The sequence below is a fragment of the Epinephelus fuscoguttatus genome, linkage group LG24 (assembly GCF_011397635.1).
Source record: "Epinephelus fuscoguttatus linkage group LG24, E.fuscoguttatus.final_Chr_v1".
Lineage (NCBI taxonomy): Eukaryota > Metazoa > Chordata > Actinopteri > Perciformes > Serranidae > Epinephelus > Epinephelus fuscoguttatus.
The window spans coordinates 2,590,840-2,603,258 of NC_064775.1; the positions used below are offsets into that span (position 1 = coordinate 2,590,840).

General features: G+C 38.2%; 2 protein-coding genes across 2 annotated transcripts; both read left to right on the forward strand.

Moving 5' to 3' along the window:
* Positions 1 to 116: 116 nt before the first annotated feature.
* Positions 117 to 6,240, forward strand: LOC125885255 (golgin subfamily A member 6-like protein 22). The gene is made up of 3 exons (XM_049570805.1): positions 117 to 3,463; positions 3,508 to 6,180; positions 6,235 to 6,240. The coding sequence occupies exons 2-3, from the start codon at positions 3,949 to 3,951 to the stop codon at positions 6,238 to 6,240; spliced, it is 2,238 nt and encodes a 745-aa protein (XP_049426762.1). The 5' UTR covers positions 117 to 3,463; positions 3,508 to 3,948.
* Positions 6,221 to 10,420, forward strand: LOC125884824 (DNA ligase 1-like). The gene is made up of 2 exons (XM_049570067.1): positions 6,221 to 7,623; positions 9,030 to 10,420. Exons 1-2 carry the CDS (start codon positions 6,243 to 6,245, stop codon positions 9,338 to 9,340), a joined length of 1,692 nt encoding a protein of 563 aa, XP_049426024.1. The 5' UTR covers positions 6,221 to 6,242; the 3' UTR covers positions 9,341 to 10,420.
* The last annotated feature ends 1,999 nt before the right edge of the window (positions 10,421 to 12,419 follow it).

Consider the following 12,419-nt stretch of genomic DNA (forward strand, 5'->3'; position numbering starts at 1 on the left):
ATTTATGAGGATAGCTTCGTGAACACAGAGGTAAACAGAGAGGAGAGAGGGATATATCGCCTGAAGTGGAATGTATTATAATAAGTCTGTTTTCTTTAGTGTTTAATCACCTGAAAATGAGAATTGTTGTGTTTTCGTTACCTTGGAATGAGATGTTAATATTTACGTAGGGGGTGTTTCTCAAAGTCAAGGATCCTTCCTTGGTAGTTGGAACAGGAACAAGTGTCCCCAGGTGATCGTCATTAACCCTCAGTAGTGCCCTACGTCATAGAGTGTGCCAGGGCTGACGTCAAAACCCGGAAGTTTAGCATCGCGCTGGTTCCCAGAGAGAAAGTGAATGTGATTTTTGCATTGCGTTTTGGATTATGTCAGAAAATCAGCTCTGTGGCTAACACAAGTTTATGATACTTACAGGTTTTGTTCAGTGAGATAATCTTCACATATGAACACCTTTCATACCGCATTTGAAGCTTAAATGCGATCGCCAGAAGTAAAAAGCTAACGTTAGGCTTTAACGGACTACATGACTACTCCACGGTCGCATGACTCTTGACGTCACCGCCACTAAGCTTTCAACTGATTTCGGCCGCTTTATATTAAAAACATTGTATAATGGGGAAATCGGACTGTTGAAGCTAAATAAGAAGCTGTAATGGCGGACTGCCAGCACTCTCGTCTGTTCGGGGGTGATGACGTTTAATGTCCCCGGCAGGGTTTGTAGTCGTATTGAGCAACTTGTTAGCAACTGCCTTTTTTGACACGTAAAAGCTTCAGAATTCACAAGTAGGGTATTTACTGACGTGTTTTATGTCGTAGAACAAAACCTGAAACTAGCTTAAGCTTTTGTTAACCACAGACCTTATTTGAGGCATTTTACCAAAATCTCATTCAAAAAACGTGTTGACTTTTAGACGAGAGAACCGGAAGTGCTAAAAGCGCTAACGGAGTCCCAGGTTTACTGGCACACTCTACTGTGAGCATTTATGCTTGTGAGGTGGTGTGTCTATGTCATTCTGCAGTTACGCCTCCAAAACACTAGTTGGGGGCGAGGGTTTCTGTGAAGTGCTGTAAAGTTTAGTTGATTCTAAACATACGTTAAACACACATTAAACACATGTTAAACACACATTAAACATGGCTTAATAGAGACAGTTTCAAACACAAATCAGCTTCACTATAACTCGCAGCATTCACAGACAAACACTTGTCTTTATCTGGACACATTTTCCCCACAAATACAACATGCTAACGTTATTAGCACAAGCCTATGGCATTTTACATTGTATAAATTAGCCTAGCAGCTAGCAGACTTTTCCTCTACTCATATAAAACCAGGGACAACAGCAACATGTAACAAAGGTAACGTTACATAATTTGGCTCCATTACAACTCACAAGCTTCACTGACAAAACAACTGTCTTATACTAAACACGTTTTCCAAACAAATACAACATGCTAACATTATTAGCACAAGTCTATGGCATTTTATATTGTATAAATTAGCCTAGCAGCTAGCGGAGATTATGAGGTTCCTGTCAATATTTTTTTTCATGCTTGTATGATTAAAAACTCGTGGAGACATTTATCCAAATAAATGACATATTCATAATTCTTTTTTTACCTGCGGTTTCTCTGCAACCTGTGACCGGTATTCCCCGAGGCTCGACCTGAAAGATGGAGAGTCACCACACATCCATCCACAAGCTTCATCACTTCTCTGTGTCTGCAGCTGTCCACGATTAAAATTCCAGCTTTGGTTGTTTAGCCAGCATAGCGCTACAGCCAACCTCCACAGCCTTGGGTGGGGCGTGTGTCCTGGAGCGTCACGTTGTCATGTTGCCGGTCGGATTAGTGTTTCAGACCGGCAGTTTGAAGACGTGTTTTAGTCCGACTTCCTGCAGCAGTGTTCTTGTCATCTTTTCTCCTGACAAAATCAAAGTAACGGGAATGTTTACAGCTGCTTAGCGTTGGCATTTCCTACTAGCTTGCTGCTTTATGACGTGTCTGCGCAGTGCAACGATTACGAAAATTGGATTTCAAGTCAGTAGTGATGTGATTACAAAAGTAATTGTAAGTAATTGTAATTGTAATATTATAACTGAAAGAGTTTTCCCAAATTTATGTCCATTTCCTCGTCACGTTTTCCTTTATGAATCCCAATTTATGCGTAGAAGGTGACACATTTCAAGCCCTTTTTGTTTTGGAGATGAAAAGACTTGTTCAGTAAACCTCCTAAACAATAAATTCTAACCGGGAGCATTTTCCTCTTGTTGCAAGATGCCCCTCAATCTGACACACTGGAGCTCTAATGTGATCTTGTTTCTGCGTTACATGTCCAGGCAGAGATGAAGTGTTTGTAATAGAGCCCACAATATCTCTACGTGCAGCTGAAGGTTGTGTAAGGCAGTCTGTTTTTATTTGTGCCACTTTGACCACTTGACCTCTATTTCTTTCTTGTATAAGACGCCGAGAAGAGCACTTCCTGGAAGAATGATTCCTGTTTTGGTTCGATGGTTATGAAAGGCCTGTGTGCTGTTCCCTCATGACTCTGCAGGACACTGATATCTAACTTGGGAAACGTTCTACCACCATCTTCAGGACTCTGGGGGAAGTGCTCCTGGTGTCTTCTCAGAGATATAAAAATGATTTACAGATAATTATCGACTAAACAACACTTCAAGATCTGCGTCATTCAAATGATCTGCTTTTGTCTTTAAGTATAAATCATATTTCCCTCCAGGAAATTGGTTTATTTGGGCAAAAATGTGGCTCAGTGCTGCAGTGAAGATAGGAAATGGAGACACAATGTGACTCCATGTGAGAGCGTAACACTCACTACAGCTTACTGTGAAGCTTTACATACCACCGCTGGATAAACTCTGTGGGAATGTTGATCTTCAGGCTCAAAGAAGAGTTTGGAGGAGAGGAAGGAAACAAAAGAACACAACAAAACAAGCAGCAAAAGATTGTTCTCGAGCAGATTTTATTTGACTCATTCAGTATATGTATCAGTACATTCAGTATATCTCCCACATGTTCTCCCTGTGTCAGCGTGGGTTTCCTCCAGGTGCTCTGACATGTTCTCCCCGTGTCAGTGTCGGTTTCCTCCAGGTGCTCCCACATGTTCTCCCCGTGTCAGCGTGGGTTTCTTCCAGGTGCTCCAACATGTTCTCCCTGTGTCAGCGTGGGTTTCCTCCAGGTGCTCTGACATGTTCTCCCCGTGTCAGTGTGGGTTTCCTCCAGGTGCTCTGACATGTTCTCCCCGTGTCAGTGTAGGTTTCCTCCAGATGCTCTGACATGTTCTCCCTGTGTCAGTGTGGGTTTCCTCCAGGTGCTCCCACATGTTCTCCCTGTGTCAGCGTGGGTTTCCTCCAGGTGCTCCCACATGTTCTCCCTGTGTCAGCGTGGGTTTCCTCCAGGTGCTCCCACATGTTCTCCCTGTGTCAGCGTGGGTTTCCTCCAGGTTCTCTGACATGTTCTCCCCGTGTCAGCTTGGGTTTCCTCCAGGTGCTCCGACATGTTCTCCCTGTGTCAGCGTGGGTTTCCTCCAGGTGCTTCGAAGACGGATTGCATCACATCAGCGCAGCCAAGGCCGTCCCATTTCAAAGGCTGATTTTAAGTACATCATTTTGGTGATAATATATCTGTTCTTTTTAGTTTTTACATTGTGTTGTTTGTACTTCTGCTTTAAATAAGAGTCTGAATCATTCGTCACCTCTGGCTGGAGGAGCCCAGTAAAGCAGAGAGGGGGAGATCATACCTGAAAGATTAAAGTCTTATAAACCCGAGGCAGAAAACGTGGCCTTCAGGTCACCAGACTGGATTGTGAAATGACGTATGCTGCCAGTCAGCATTAATTAAATCCTCTGCGAGTGAGTGTGAATGCTTTCATAACACGGACAAGTGGTCTGAGCCCGTGTGGGACCTCAGCTGGTTTTCTCCTGCATCATGGCGAGCTGGTGGACGGCTGCAGACGCATCAGACGGCCTGGACCTGGAGGAGAGCTCGATAGTGTCTCGGGTGATTCAGGCGGTCGGTCTGTTCGGAGATATTCTGTCACTGGAGGACACAATGTTGTCCAAAGGCCAGAGTGAGGACAGGGCTGACGGCGCTGAAGGGACAGCGTCAGGGGAGGAGGGAAGTGTCCAAGAAGGAGAGGACAGGAAGGAAGAAGATGAAGTGATGATGGAGGAAGACGAAGAGCAGAAGGTGTGGAGGGAAGGAGGAAAACAGAAGGTGGCGGACGTGGAGAGGATTGAAGAAAAGGCGAGCATGGAGGAGGAACTGGAGGAAGTAGAGGTACACAAGAAAGAAAAAGAGGACGAGAAGAAAGTAAAAAATGGAGGTGAGGTAGGACAAAAAGAAAAGGAAGCAATGGAGGAGAAAGGAAATGAGGTAGAGGATGAGAAAGAGGAAGGAAAGGAAGAGCGGGTGTTTGAAAATGAGGTAGAAGAAGAGCAAGAAGACGAGGACAAGATTAAGGAGGAGGAGACAGACGAAGGTGTAGGCAGTGTAAAAGGGGACGATGGGGAGGTTAGGAACGAACGTCAGAGGGTAGAGGTAGAGGAGGGAGCAAAGGAAGAGACGGACAGAAAGGAGGAAGAAGAGGTACCTCGGGATAAAAAAGACGAACTAGGAGAAGAAGAAAAGCCTATAAAAGATGAAGGGAAAGAAAAGGGGGAGGAGGTAGACAAGGAGGGAGAAAAGTACAAGGAAGCAAAAGAGGGAGACAAAGAGCTGAAGTCTCAGGAGGAAGAAGGAAAGGAGGTTTTGGAGGAGGGAAGAGAGGATGATCGAGAGGAGATAGATGAAGAAAGTGAAGAACGAAGGGAGATAAAGGAAGAAGAGGAAGATGAAAAGCAGGTACAGATAGAGCGAAAGACTCAAGATGAAGAAAAGGATGAAAGTAGCGAGAAAGAGAAGAGCTGTGATGAAGATGAGGTTAAAGAAAGAGAAGAGCGAAAGGAGGAAGAGGAAGTAGGGACAGAAGAAAAGGAGGTTATGGAGGAGGATGACAGAGTAGAGAAAGAAGAGGTAGATGATGAAAGGACAAAACAAAGCAGGGGGTCAGAGATGAAAGGACACGAAGATGAAGAAAAGGAGAGGAAACTAGAAGAACAAAAGGTTGATGGGACAAAAGAAGAAAATGAGGGAGGAGAAGAGATGGAGGAAAACAAAGAGCAGAGTGACGTAAAAGAAGACAAAATGGACAGAAAAGGAGAAGAAGAGAAAGAGAAAGAGAGAGAACAACAAGAACAAAATGTTGATGAAAAAGAAGAAGAGATCGAGGAAAAAGGAGATAATGCGGTTCACAAAGAACAAAAGGTTGATGTAGAAGAAGAGGAAGTAGAGAAAAATGTCAAAGAAGAGGATGAAGTACAACAAAATGTTGGTGTAAAAGAAGAAGAAATAGAGGATGAAGAAGAAAATGAGCCAGAGAAACAAGAACAAGAAGAACAAAAGACTAATGGAAAAGAAGACAAGATGGACGATAAAGTCGAAGACGAGGTGGAGAATGAAGAACAAAAGCTTAATGGAAAGGAAGAAGAGATGACAGAAGATGAAGACACTGGGGCAAAGAAACAAGAAGAAGAACAGATTGGGGAAAAAGAAGAAGTGGAGGAAAATGTCAGTGAAGTTGCAGAGAATGAAGTGGAGCAAAGGGTTAATGGAAAAGAAGAGATGAAGGAAAATGATGGAGTTGAGGCAAAGAAACAAAAAGAACAGACTGATGGAAAAGAAGAAGAGATGGCGGAAAAAGAAGAAAAGGAGGCAGAGAAACAAGACCAAGAAAAACAGGTTGATTTAAAAGACGAAGAGTTGGAGGAAAAAGTCAACGAAACTGCAGAGAACAAAGAGGAAGAAAAGGTTGATAGAAAAGAAGAGATGAAGGAAAATGATGGAGTGGCAGAGAATGAAGAAGAACAAAAGCTCTGTGGAAAAGAAAAGATGGAGGAAAACAAAGAAAAGGAGGTAAAGAAACAGGAAGAAGAAGAACAGAAGGTTGACGGAAAAGGAGATGATTTGGAGGAAAAAGTTGACAAAGTTGCAGAGCGCAAAGAAGATCAGAGGGCTAATGGAAAACAAGGAGAGTTGGACAATAAAGTTGAAGTGGCAGAGAATGAAGAAGAACAAAAGCTCTGTGGAAAAGAAAAGATGGAGGAAAACAAAGAAAAGGAGGTAAAGAAACAGGAAGAAGAAGAACAGAAGAACAAGAAGAGATTGGTGGACAAGAAGTAGAGATGACAGAAAAAGAAGAAAAGGAGGTGAAGAAACAAGAACGTGAAACACAAAAGGTTGAATTTAAAGAAGAGGAAGAGCTGGGGAGAAATGATGAAGTTGCAGAGAGCGAAGAAGAGCAACAGGGTGATAGAAAAGAGGAAGAGATGAAGGACATAGAAGAAAAGGAGGCAGAGAAACAAGAGGAACAAAAGTTGGATGGAAATGAAGAGATGGAGAAGAACGAAGAAACTGAGGCAAAGAAACAAGAAGAACAAGAAGAGATTGGTGGACAAGAAGTAGAGATGACAGAAAAAGAAGAAAAGGAGGTGAAGAAACAAGAACGTCAAACACAAAAGGTTGAATTTAAAGAAGAGGAAGAGCTGGGGAGAAATGATGAAGTTGCAGAGAGCGAAGAAGAGCAACAGGGTGATAGAAAAGAGGAAGAGATGAAGGACATAGAAGAAAAGGAGGCAGAGAAACAAGAGGAACAAAAGGTGGATGGAAAAGGAAAGGATCTAGAAGAAGTCGAAGAAACTGAGGCAAAGAAACAAGAACAAGAACATACTGATGAAAAAGAAGATCTAGAAGAAGTTGAAGAAGCTGGGACAAAGAAACAAATAGAAGAACAAATTGGTGGAAAAGAAGAAGAAACGAAGGAAAAAGAAGAAAAGGAGGCAAAGCACCAAGAACAAGAAAAACAAGTTGATGTAAAAGAAGAGTTGCAGGAAAACGTCAACAAATTTGCAGAGATGGAAGAAGAGCAAAATGTTGATGGAAAAGAAGAAGAGATGGAGGAAAACCAAGAAACGGAGGCAGAGAAACAAGAGCAAGGGAAACAACAGATTGGTGGAAAAGAAGAAGAGATGAAGGAAAAAGTCGACGAAGTCACAGAGAATGAAGAAGAACAAAAAGTCGACGAAGTCACAGAGAATGAAGAAGAACAAAAAGTCGACAGAAAAGAAGAAGAAATGGCGGCCTCAGTTGACGAAGAAGTAAATGCAGAAGAAGAAAGAGAGTTGACAAAGGAGCCAAACACTGTGCCAACCAACCAGCTCCATCAATCACAGTGTCCTGAAACGCTGAGTCATGCTGGAGCACGAACACCAAACGAAGCTCCCACAGAAGAAGAGAAAGACTCGGGCGCTGCCAAGAACGAGAACGGGGACATTTATCCCACATCACCGAGCAACGACAACGAGACAGAGGAAGCTCCACCACAAGCTGCTCCTCTGACCCACTCAGACCTGAACCAGTCTGTTGATGCTCCTCTGGATCTGACAGAGGTGGGAATACATAGTCTGGAGGAACAGGAGCGACTGACATCATTTCCTGATTCAGGACATCGAGGTGAAACAGCAGCTGACGACAACACTCGAGAGAGTACACCTGAACTACACGCAGGTAACCACAAGCTAGATTCTTACACTCCTGCTGTTAGAGTTATGATCGTAAAGACTGGAAGGAGTGGCGGACCCTGCCACTAACAATGAGAGCTACCATTTAAGGACGAAACTAAAGAATGTAAATACGGCTACTGATGAAAAATGCAGACTGAGTTTGATTTTATAAAAATCGCCCTACAAAAACAGTCGTTTAACATAATTATTTAAGTGCCTTAAAATATTACTTAACTTTTACTGAACAGGAGTTGTTTTTAAATTTAGTCAATTCAAATTTAAGTGAAATATGTGTGACGATATGATATGAAATGAAGTGCAGCCAAATGCAAGTTAGGATTAATATCATTTTTAATCATTCAATAATTCAAGTTCCTAACGTTCAATTTTTGATTATAAGTTATAAATGAATCTAAATATGATAAATTTAAGTTGATCTGACCCAAAACTGGCAAACTAATTACATGAGATTTTTTTTAATACAAAAAATAAGTTCAAATAAACTGACATAATCTGTTATTTTGAAATCAGTTTTCTTTATATTAACCCAAATTGCAAGATCTGTATTAAAAAAGAAAAAAGGAAGTCTAGATTTAGTGAATTTTAAAATAAGTCAAAAAGTCTGACAAATTTAAGAAATTAAGTTCAGCCAAATTTATGTAAGGCTGATTTTTTTTTCATGTTCATTATTTAAAAAAATCAGGTTCCTAACATTTGATTTATAATTATATGTTGTTAATTATTGTGAATGTGATAAATTTAAATTAATCTGACTTGACACTGGTAAACTAATTACATGAGAAAGTTTTAATAGTTGAAAAGTACAAGATAAACCCTAATTAGGTGATCTGTATAAAAGGAAATAACAATAATAATAATAAAAATAATTCTATTTATATAGCAAGTTTAAGTTTAATTACACTTCTTTACAAATTAAAAGATTTACAGAATAGAAATTACAAAAAAGAGAAACCCATGTAAGTCCCCTCTAAATGCATGATTAGAAATTGGAATTAACGTCACAGTTTTCCTGGCTGCTTTTCTTTAGTTTTAACTCCTAAACTTTGAGTTATTTGTTGCAGTAAGTGTTTTAATATTCTGCTGGAAGTTGTTTTGTTAATTGTTTTCACTTTGTTTTAGAGTTTGCAGAGGACCTTACATAACTGCAGCTATGATTGGCTGGAAACACAATTACTCACAGCGGAGATTCAGGCCAGAGAGTTAATTCATTCATTAAAATCTAATTAAAATTCCACAAAGATGACACTCACTCTGCCAAAAGCAAACAATAATGGAAAATAAAAAGCTCCACAGAGCCAATTAAATCACCTCATATCATGCTTTAACCTTTACAAAGTATTTTAATTAAACAAAAAGTCACAAATAATACTTTCTTCTGTCTGGCATCAGGCTGCAGGTCGGAGGAGAAAGTGTTGTTGATGGATGCAGCTGCCGAGCCATCGTTAGTGGCTGGACAAGACAGTGAAGAGCTCAGTCCAACCCAAAACTCATCCAGCACAGAAACCCCTGAGATGAAAGTGAAGGGGGACAAAGGGGACAAAGAGGAAGGAGGTCAAATCTCTCACAATATGAACGGTGAGGCGGACGACAAGAACGGCAGCCGACAATCCTCGAAGTACAAAACCGTGTCCTACAGGAGGATCAGGAGAGGAAACACCCGACAGAGGATTGATGAGTTTGAGGCCATGATGGACTCGTGATTGAAATATTGTCAGAGTGTTTGGTTCTGTTGGATTTGTGGGGTGCAACCCCTCGCAGTAACATATAAAGAAAAGTAGTGGACCCAGGATAGAGCCTTGTGGTACACCATACTGAATGTGTGGTCTGTAATTTTTCCAAATTGTGTGCTAAATAAATAAAGTTTAAATTTGTTTATGTAGCACCAAAAGGCCATGGGTTTGAGGTCTCAGTTACCTAACTAAATTTAATATTGTCAGAGTGTTTTGTTTCTTGTGGATTTTTGGGATTGTGGATGCAGTCCTGAGTGGTAACATATAGAGAAAAGTAGTGGGCCCAGGATAGAGCCTTGTGGTACACCATACCAAATGTTTGGTCTTTTTTTCCAATTTTGTGTTTGAAAGGTGCTGAATAAATAAAGATTACATTTGTTTATATAGCACCACAAGGGGCTTTTGGGGATGTTGGATGCAACCGCAAGTGGCAACATATAGAGAAAAGTAGGGGGCCCAGGACAAAGCCTTGTGTCACACCATAAAAACTGTCCGATCTGTATCTTTTCCAATTTTGTCTGTGAAAGGTGCTAAATAAATAAAGTTTTAATTTGTTTATGTAGCACCAAAAGACCACAGATTTGAGGTCACAGCTAACAGTGACATATAGGTTTGAGGCCATGGTGGACTCGTGATTAAACCCTAAATATTGTCACAGTGTTTCGTTCTGTTGGATTTTTTTGGAATCTTGGATGCAACCCCAAGTGGTAACATATAGAGAAAAGTAGAAGACCCAGGATAGAGCTTTGTGGTACTGTGGTACATTAACAGAGACCTATCTGATGTAGATGTTAGCATTTTGCAAATGTAAATACTGATTAAACTGCAAGAACAAATATCATTTAAAATATCATTATAACTTCACATATCTGTAAATCCTAGAAATCGAACACAGTGATACACTAAGCAACATAATTTTGGTTCTGAAAAAGTTGTGACTGATACATGTATAGCTGACTGATGTGTTTCTAGTTAATGTAAACTTCACTGTCTGATCATCACCATTGTATTATATTTATTATTGAATTTAATTACAATAAACAAGCTTAAAAGGCACCATACAGATTGTAGTTTTGTGTATGTTATTTCTCTGAATACCCCTACACTAATAGAGTTGAGTTATTATTAATATTAATACTTGTGTTAGTTTCTAAATGTTTACGACTGAATTTTTTTAAGTTTTTGTAATATTATGATACATTTTTGTTATTTTTGTATCATTCAAATATGACCTGTTTTCATAATATTCTTGTATTATGATATTATGATTCTATTCTGTTTTATGATATTTACCTATACTATCATATTTAATGCTTTAATGAATAATGTGCAGATTTTTATAACTAACCAAACAAACAAACAAAAACATTGCTTTATAGTGAGCATCTCAATGGCCACAAAACTACTATGTCTTTTTTCCCTTCAAACTTTATTGGAACACATGTGACAACAGAAAAAAGGTACATGGCCAAGTTATTATTATAACGTGGAAAAAATACACAAGTAAAGTATTCACAGTGTTCGTATGTCCACTTATTCAAGTACTGAACAGAAGTACAAATTTGAGGTACTTTTACTTTGAGTATTTTCTTTTCATGCCATTTTATGTTAGTTTAAGTTCTTAGTTATTTTACAAATTAAGAGTTTTGCATAAAAACATAAGGCAAGTTCATAAAATCTAATGTTTTGTTATAAATTAAACTACCCAAAAATAAATCAGTCAATGAGACTATTGACAGAAAATGAAATGGAAACTATTCTGATAAACATTTCCTGTATTGGGCACTTTTACTTTTCAGACTTTAAGAACATTCTCCTGAGTATACTTTTCAGTGCAGGACTTTAATTTTAGAGTAATTTATATAAAGTAGCAAAAAATAAGTACTCAAGGAAAGTACCTCAAAATTGTACTGAGTAGAGTACTTGGGTAAACGCACTCAGTTCTACTGTTATACAATATTTTTAATATTTTTTATTAAATATGTTTTAGTAATACATGCAATATATATATGTTTTACGTTATATAAAAATAGATAGAAAATAAAAGATTATATTATTAGAATTGCAAAAAAGGCATTTTTCCTGGAGCAAGTTATATAAATAAAATAAATATGGGACATGTGTGGTTCCTGATGAGACCCGATGAATGGACTACGAGCCAGATTTTCTTTTCATGCTACTTTATACTGTTACTCCACTCCACATTTCAGAGAGAGATATTGTATTTTATTTTTATTTTTTACTGCTGTACATTTATCTGCTAGCTTACGCTACTGGTTGATTTAGAAATGAAGATTTTTGCATAAAAGAACATAAGTAGAGTTTATCAGATCTGATGTTTTGCTGCAAATACAAGCAGATGAAATGATTAGTCAATTAATCTGATTGACAAAACATTAATTGGCAACTATTCTGATAAACATTAAACACATTTTCTTTTCTTTTTTCTTTTTTTTAGAATTTTGATTTTTTTTGTTATTTTCCTATTTCCTTTATTATTATTATTATTATTATTATTATTATTATTATTATTTACACTTTTCTGCATTGGGTAATTTTACTTTTCATACTGTAAGTACATTTTCCTGATCATACTAATTTATTTATTATTTATTTATTTTTCTTAAGTAACATTTTTGATGCAGGACTCCTTTTATTTATTTTATTTGTTTTTATGTTATTTTATTTCATTTTTACAGTGTGTTATCGTAATTTTTCTTAAATAACATTTTTAATGCTGGACTTTTAACAGCGTATTTTTATTTCAATTTATTTATTTATTTTTTACAGTGTGTAAACAGTACTTTTTTTTCTTAACGAAAAGGAACTAAATACTTCTTATTCAAGTACTATGTAAGGTGCCTCAAAATTGTACTTGGTAGACCACCTGGGTGTATGTACTTAGTTCTACTAGCATACAATAATTTCTAATGATTTTTATTTCATAATTTAAATTTAGTAATTTAGTAATTTATTTTTTGTATTCATTAATTTGTTTTTTTATTTCTATTTATTAAATAAAGATATAAAAATTAAGATAATTAAGCAG

What these genes read in the sequence shown, in the direction of transcription:
- LOC125885255 (XM_049570805.1), top strand. Translation starts at nt 3,949, where the DNA reads ATGGCGAGCTGGTGGACGGCTGCAGACGCATCAGACGGCCTGGACCTG.
- LOC125884824 (XM_049570067.1), top strand. Translation starts at nt 6,243, where the DNA reads ATGACAGAAAAAGAAGAAAAGGAGGTGAAGAAACAAGAACGTGAAACA. An exon ending in TACACCTGAACTACACGCAG is followed by an intron (nt 7,624 to 9,029) that starts GTAACCACAAGC and finishes GTCTGGCATCAG; the next exon opens with GCTGCAGGTCGGAGGAGAAA.